The 8,362-nt window shown below is 39.4% G+C and overlaps 1 protein-coding gene across 1 annotated transcript; it reads right to left on the bottom strand.

The window, feature by feature from the left end:
* Nucleotides 1-3,564: 3,564 nt before the first annotated feature.
* Nucleotides 3,565-5,685, bottom strand: LOC126761933 (serine protease inhibitor 88Ea; the record flags this gene model as incomplete). The annotated part of the gene is made up of 3 exons (XM_050478371.1): nucleotides 3,565-4,138; nucleotides 4,203-4,493; nucleotides 4,555-5,685. Coding segments are annotated over 3 exons (1,932 nt in total), but the record flags the coding sequence as incomplete, so codon positions are not given.
* Between the last annotated feature and the right edge of the window lie 2,677 nt (nucleotides 5,686-8,362).

The following is an 8,362-nucleotide window of genomic DNA, read 5'->3' as shown; positions in this document are numbered from 1 at the left end:
CTTCGCACCACTTGAGCGATTCCAAATGCCAACTGCCACAAACCGACCAAGTGGCAGCGCAAAAAGTGTCACGCACGATGCGTGCAACATGCCGAAAAATATGTCTTTGATGTCATAAATCAATTAAAGTTGGATTCTGAAAATGAAGCTCGATTCGGTGCAAGTATTACGAATGTCAGAGTTGTTAGTGTAGCCGTGTGTGCGGCCTGGCGGGTGGCTAAGGAGCTTTGCAGGTTGCAAATTAACACCCGGTAGGTAAAGGATTGCCGGGCACTTGCCACCACAATAGTTTCCAATGAATAAATGCTGGGATAGTTACATAAATATATACACACACATACTTAGACACATGTGTATGTTACTTAATGATATCTCAGGAAAAAAGCCTCAATTAATGAAGACACCGAATTCCCTCAAGGTGTTCGGTACATTTGAAGACCCATTGGGAATAAATATTTGCTCTGGCGGAGTGGTAATCATAACTGACAACAACAGCAACATCACCTATCAGCATCAACCACCATTTTTTCAATTCTCTGGAACGCACCTTCACCCTTTTGCCGATTGTCATATGATAAATAATTATTTCCTCATCAGAATCGAAATGAAATGAATGCGCGCTGGCGATGAGGAGATTCATCATTGTGTATTTAGTGAGCACTTTTGTCCTATATCTAGATGCCTCGTATGTATGTGTTTGGCCATGTGACACCCACACATGGACATATTTATTAGATGTGGTATTGTATACCAGCGCGGAGTTTGTTGTTTATGTCAGTTTGACTGTCATTTGTGACAGTTGAGCTCACGTGACACACACACTCATAAATCATATTCACCGGAGTTGTAATTTCGCCAAAGTGTAATTAAGAAATTCCTATTGTGCAAGTGAAAGTGAAGAAAGAGCAAATGACAGTCAATGCCAAAGACAGATGCCTGCAAGGTGACTGCCGCACTTGGACTGACAATGAGCAGAACCGTTTGAGTATGTAGACACAATAAAATGATGGAAAATGAAGGTGAATGCTTTCGTCTATGTACATATAATATACATACATATGTTACATAGTGTATTTATTAAATTGTTTATATGTATATTAGGGTGTGTCATTCCGAAGCAACCTTTTTTTCAACTGAAAAACAGGCTCAAAACTTTCGAAATGTGTAAAAAAAAAGTCACTCAAAAGATGAGCTCTTAATATTAATATTAAGAGGTGACTATTTCAAATTTTCTGTTTTCCATATAAATTACATGGAAAAAATCATTTTTTTTGTGGTGGTTATTGTGCGATGGCTGCCAGTAGGGATGGTAAACTCGATTCCGATTCTACTCGAAAATCGAGTTTTCTCTTAAAATAATCGATTTTTCGGAATCGATCTTCAGTAGTCGAAGTCGATTAAGAATCGATTCTTGACCAGAAAACAGTTTTGTACATACATATATTTGTATGAGGTAACTTTTATATACGTCGCAGTTTAGGAGCAATATTGAAATTGAAACGACGGAGACTACAGCTTTTGCAACGCCAAATCGTTCTTCTCTCACATCCATGACATCCTCAGACAGTTATATTTCGAAATCAGAAAACTATTCCTTCTTCTCTATTTTTTCCAACCATTGATCAGAATATGATAATTTTTTGACGATCTTTGTTGGCCGTTTGGTTCCAAAAAATCATTGAAATTAGGGTCATGAAAGTCCATAAGCCATTAGAGAAGCGTCATTACAACATCAAAAAGTCACTATTTGGTGTGCTATATGAGAATCATTAGTACATATATATTTGATCAAAAATTATGGCGGCTATAATGTTACGTCCTCGGTTTCTAACCAGACGGCGCTACTCGTACATACCATACAATCAAGGAAGCAATATTATGTATTTATTCGAAGGAACTTTTGGTAAGCGGAAGCTCTTCTGTTGTACGCATGTGGCGTGGCCCCTACGATCGTGCAATTTAACACGGCCGGACTATTTTTTGTGGGGTTATTTGAAGTTGCTTATCTACGCAGATAAGGGCAAAATGAATAGCACTTGAAAACCACATGTCCAAAATACAATCTTTATGTATTATAATTACGAAGAAAACATCAATAATAATAATCAACACGTCAATAAAATAAATGAATGATTAACGAGATCTTACTGGCATCGTTCGCATGTCGGAAAGAGAGTAAAAATCGGCACCGCCGCATACTGCATTGATTCTTCGTGAGATTTTCGTTAAATTTTCCACCAATATTGTACCGTATTCGCCTGATTTAGCTCCGTGTTACTTCTGGCTAATGAGCAAACTCAAGAGAGTCGATAGATAGCTCTTCCAGAAAATAATAACAACTGTTTCTAGGACTGGAAAAACGTTGACACAACTGTATTGGGCCTTGGAGGATTACTTTGAAGGGGACAACATAGATATTAAAGAATATGTTAAGAATTTTAAAATTATGAAGAAAGTCTTCCTATTTTTTGCTCATAGTATATAATGTTTTTTATCCACTCCGTATTCGCATATACATATGTAGATTCTCCAATGACACTACTTCTGTTTATTACATTGGACTTTCTTTCTTGTTGTTGCCTTGTGTAGCATATTTCTCGAAGAAATTTCCATAATCAACATAAATCAAGTAATTAGTCACACTCACAGCGAAATATTAACCCTTTTCACCACATTTCTACACCAAAAATGTAACAATTTCCATGTTGGCGCTGTGGCAAGTTTGCCGGCGTACAATTTGACTAATTTTAATGTTTCCCCACGGAGACATTTTCTTCATTTGCCCAGTTCCGAAAACTATTAATTTATGTATTGTAGTAATTTGGAGTTTCTTAGCAGGAATTACAAGTTTCCTTGCGACCAAGTATTTGTGTGTGTGTGTGCTTGTCGCATAAATCGTAGGAAACGGTTTACTGTTACACACATACTCATATCCAAATGTTAGCTGTCAAGGAAGCTCCATATGACATGGTTGAGCTTACCTACAAGCGTGAGCTCGTAACTCTTTCGGTCCGCTTTGGGCCACTTTCACAACTTTTCACCATCAAATTCGTAACGCGAAATGCCATTAAGTCCTATGTCCACCGCAATATAATTTATTGTCGTACCTTACATGAATGTCTTTGCTTTAAATGAGCAGTTATGAAGTGAAAAAACCGGTGTTTATGTGTAAAGTGAATATTCCTAACTGTAAAACTAGTGTTCCCTGTAAATAAATTAAAGAAATGGGGCAAATCATCCACAACGGTGACTATAAAACAGGTCTGTTCCTGCTTGGATTTTCATGTCTCCCATGTTTAACGCTGTAAGTTGTAGTCTATTAAAGACAACTTCAAATAATTTCCATTAATTATAGAAATAGTCCCGCTACAACTAGGCCCAACTACCAGAAGTATCACGACGCTCTCCAGATTGTCCGAAAGTTCATTCAAAATAGACAAAATATACCTTTAATTCCAAAGAGTTCGCCATCCTCTTCCGAAAATAAACACAAAATCTTTATTTTTTCTTTTTTTATTAAAAAGTGTATTGAACTTTTCCGAAAATTGTATCAAAATGGGTTGACCTAAAATCTCGATATTGCAGATGAGTTTATATAAATGTCGGGCTGTCTTGTAAAATTATTCAATTATTGCTCAAACTCCACTTCAATGGAAATCGGCGGATCCTCCTTTAGTTCCGGTGTGTAAATTTTACCCGCAGCGAGCACAAACTCTTCCTCGCAGTCCATTACGAAATACAAGAATGGACGGTTCACTTCAATCGAATCGATTTCGGGGGCGGCAGCTGTGCGTGCCTGTGTGTCGGAGGCGGTGAGCCCATTCTCGCTGCTGCCGCTCTCATCGACACGCACACTCACAAATTGCACCACTTCGTCCACATGTAGATCAATATCGGCAGACAATAAGCTAAGATCGGAGTCTTCCCTCGCAAAGAGCTTGGTCAAACCGATGCTCTTCAACATGGCTTCGGAACGTGAAGTTTCATCGACTTGGAACTTGGGCATTATGAGACGTAGCTCCTTCTTTTGTACCTGCGATTTAGCCTTCTTAAAGTCTTCGGGTTGCAGTTTCTCGATGAGCGATCGCAGCCCCTCTGTCTCATTGGGCAGCACAATCATCATCGCATATTTTTTGTTCTAAACAAAATGTTTAGGGCATTAAGTGGTGAAGAGTGGTTGCATACTGTCGCTTTTGTCTTACCTCGTATGGCAAACAGATCACCTTTGCATTTAAATTCTTCAATTCGGCGACATGGAATGTGCCCATGGTTTCCATCATTGGTACTTTCATTGCATCCTCGGCTGTCATGAAGAAGAAGCTTTCGTCTTCTGAGCTCAGTTTGGTAAATGGTTGCGCCCAGAGACCGGCAAAGTAGAGACCATTGAATAGCAGCATTTTAGTCTTCGAACCAGCTTCACGACCAGTTATTGAATTAGCGCTCAATGCGTGCGCGATGTCCTCTTTGCGGAAAAGACTGCGGGCGCCCAAAGCCTGTTAAAAAAAATGAAAAATATAGAACCGAATCTTTATCGCTGCATTGCAGACAACTTACCCTTCGTACCGAGCTTATATGGGACTCTAGCGCAATCATTATCTCGCCTGCGTTTTTGTTCGCCGTATCGAGTGCGCTTTCCAGCTTTTGCAGCGGCAAAGAAACCTTTTCCGGCTCATTGGAGTCCAACACTTCCTGTATCGGTATAACACCGTCACTGTCATCGCCATAAAGCTTTTGCAACTTCTCTCCCGAATGCACCGTCTCGTTGTCTTCGAAATTCACATCCTCCTCGCGTTTACTAATATCCTTGGCAATCAGCTCGTCTTCGTGTTTTGGTATTTCTGCGATATCTGCTGCTTCAGTTTCTTTTAATTGTTCGCTCACTTCGTCGATTGTGGCAGCGCTTTCTGAACCTTCAGCTGCTTTCAGTGGTTCGGCGTCAACTTTCTCGTCCTCTTGTTTCTCAGTTTGCTGCTTCTTAATCTCCTCCAATATTGCTGGTTTTTCCACATACTGCTTATCGTCCACAACACGATCGAATTTAGACGCTTCCTTATCGATCACTTCCTCGCCGTATGTATCAGCAGACTGTGTCTCTGTAGCAGCAGCAGCCAAATTGGCATCGGCTCGCAAGCGCTTCAGTGTCTCAAAACCAACAACATCTTTGCTGTTGCTCACGGAACTGGTCTCGACATCCAACGAAGTATTTGGCTCATTCCAATCATACTCATCGCTGTTGATGTCTTTGACCATGACAAAGTAGTTGTCGCGCACCAACTGCTTGAACTCATCGCGTGCAGTGTTGTTGCGATAGATGTACAACCAGGTTTGGAAAGAAGGCGCCGTGGAATATTCTTTATTCTGGTAGCGCGAGAGTATGCGCTGAAAGGAAGCACGCAAATCGGCGCGTTCGGCGGGGAAGCCAAGTGTCTTGCTGAACTCCTCATATGTCTCGCCTGCCGCACCCTCCGCTAAGACAGCCAGTATGGAGCTGATGCCCAAAGGTGAATAAACTTGATTGGAGTCGATATCCACATTGAATTTCAGCATGTTCAACGCAATCTTCTGCGAAGCATCGCTAGCGAAGCGCTGCGGCGGCAGTTCGGCGCTTGCAGCTGCGTCGCCATTCTGTGTGGGCAGTGCCACTGCGAGTGTGTAGCACAGGCACGAGAGCACTAGAATTAAAAGATGCAATCAAAGAACGAACATTACCTTTGTGTTCTTCAATTTGAAAGAAAGAAACTTTCTAACGCTTTGAAACTTACACACAGTTCTAATTTCCATATTGGCTGTGCTACTTTCTAAAACTTCACTCCCTCTAAATCACTTCAAAGTCAGCTGGTATGTGTGTGTGTAGGTGCGTTGGCGTAGCTTTCTACCTTTTCCTCTGCTGTTGACCAAACGAATGCCAAACGACGAATGAAGAACTTTGTCGTAGGCCAAAGAGTTTTAAGAAAGCCAAGCGTTGCAACCATTCTTCGCCGCAGAACTGAGCAAGAACATGATACGGCTGGCTGTGTTCGATTGTCAACGCCAATGAAGAACAGGTTATGGACAATAATTGTACCAGCGGATAAGCGGATACATATAGAGGTACATACATAAATGTAGTAGAATCTAATACGCGGTAGAGTTGGAAAAAGAGAGCTTAAGAATTTTCATTGTATTTATTAGAAAATATTGTGAAAATACTTGGTAGATAGAGGATAAAAAAGTTCCTACAAAACATCTGAGATACTTAATTCCTAGTTCCTACAAAAGCTTAGATACCCAAATAGTTCAGATTTCTGCTGAATCATTTTAGGCTTTTATTGGAGTTGAGTTGAATTGAGATATTTAACGTTAAAATTTAGTGGTTTGTAAAATATTGTTACAAAACTGAAAAAGCAAAAGGTCTGGCTTTTATTATACCATATACACTGTAGATTACTAAGGCTGCATGTTACTATGGAGTACTCCTGATATTGGTGTCTTTTTCAAATTTTCCAGAGTAGCAAAGACGTCCAAAAAAAGCAATATTTACAACCAAAGTCTCTCATATCTTTCTGATAATTTCTATTTGTACTAATATTCATCGCATAATTTGAAAACTTGAACTGAAACACTATGTTGTTCCACAAAATATAATCAAGTAAAAGCTGAAATATTTATGGGAAGGATGTTGAACAAATCACTTATTAAATCTGATAAAAGAGAGGGATGGACTTCGTAGCAAATATAAACCGCGTACTAAACTCGCAGCCACTATTACAAGGTCTTTGACAAACCATCTGACGTCTTTCTGGGGGTCCCAAGTAGACACAAGGAAATTAAGATATACTATACAAGAGAACCCGCCTTAAAAATCTGGAAATGTTTTATGATAAGATTTGAAGGATTTTTTAAAAAAATTGAGATAGTTTTGCTCGAATTAAAATTGAAAATATAGTGCAAAAGAGTTTCCGAAAGAAATGCAGCAAACTGGCAGTTCGCTCTATGTGATAGATTGGTTTGGGTTTCAGTTTATAAAGACCGTTCTGAGATTTTTTAAGCCAAGACTAGCATATACTTGTCATAATATAACTGATGTAAACTTTGATAATCACAATGATATCCACAAATACAAGAATGTCTATAACCTAAGCGCTTACGTATAATAATTATTTACAATCGTATTTAAGAAGCCTTCTAAGTATCAAAATCTAACCTTAAGAAACTGAAAGATTCTTGTGAGTTCGTCATAAAATTGATTCGCCTCCAAACAACTTAAAATGACAACTTGTTCTCTCTTATGCAATTCGCGCTCCCATATGCGGTTAATGTTCGATTGACATTGATAGCCCACCTAAGCGTTGCGGCGCAGTAAAGAATCGTGGTTTCAGGCCTTAGTTCAGGCCGTAGTGCTGTTTGTTTAATGAAAGTGGAAGTGCAAATCATCAAAGTACATATACTACATATACTACATATATATATCTGTATATACTTACATATGCATATGGTACATATAGGTATCAATATGTAAATGCATTTTCTTAATATTTAGGGCGTGAGCGCCAGTTGAAGCGCAGTTAAAAACGAGAAAGCATTCGAGTCAAGCCCAAACGCAATGGAAAATAGGTCAACGGGTTAGCAGCCACAGAAAATAGTTTCACAACGAAATAGAAAACCCAAAGCATTTGACTTTCTAATGGGCGCAGCTCTTTGTGGCCGCTAAGACAATTAACGCCAACGCGCAGAACAAGACGAAGCCGTTTCGGTAGTTCGAACGTGCTTTAAATCGCTGATTGACGAGATAACCAAATGCCAATCAAATGTGTAAAACATAAAAATCCGATTAGAGTTAAAGTTTTCAAAGTTTAAAAGAATTCTAAAAATATAGACTCGCTTCTGCTTGTCTCTATTGCAGGCTAGAGGCCATAAACTGCAATTTATGGATTTCTCCACGCTTTTCGCTGTCAACAAATGATTGCCGATTATTTCGCATTGCAGAAAGCTCATTTCACTTGCAAATCGCCTCGGCGTTTGTGTCGGATGTGAGTTTGGACTTGAACTTCACTTTGCCAACTGCCGCCACCATGAGCATACCAACAACAACGCCGATTAACCCAGTTTGCATGTAAATTAGTCAGTCAAGCCGAAGTAATAGCCAACAAATTCTACTCTATGTACGAATGTTTGTATGTATGTATGTAGATAAGTAGAGCGTCACGATTTGAGGCCGCTGAACTCGCCAGGCGAATCTCGTGTGTTCGCGTCTCAGCTTTTTCGGTTTACCACTATTTTGAAAATCAATGTTGTTTATGTTCTTTTGAATACATTGTGATATTAAATTATTCATATTTTTCATTGATTTGTCCCGCATTCTCTTTTTATACTCTCGCAACAA

Source organism: Bactrocera neohumeralis, chromosome 2, assembly GCF_024586455.1.
Source record: "Bactrocera neohumeralis isolate Rockhampton chromosome 2, APGP_CSIRO_Bneo_wtdbg2-racon-allhic-juicebox.fasta_v2, whole genome shotgun sequence".
Lineage (NCBI taxonomy): Eukaryota > Metazoa > Arthropoda > Insecta > Diptera > Tephritidae > Bactrocera > Bactrocera neohumeralis.
This window is presented reverse-complemented; position numbering and strand designations above follow the sequence as displayed.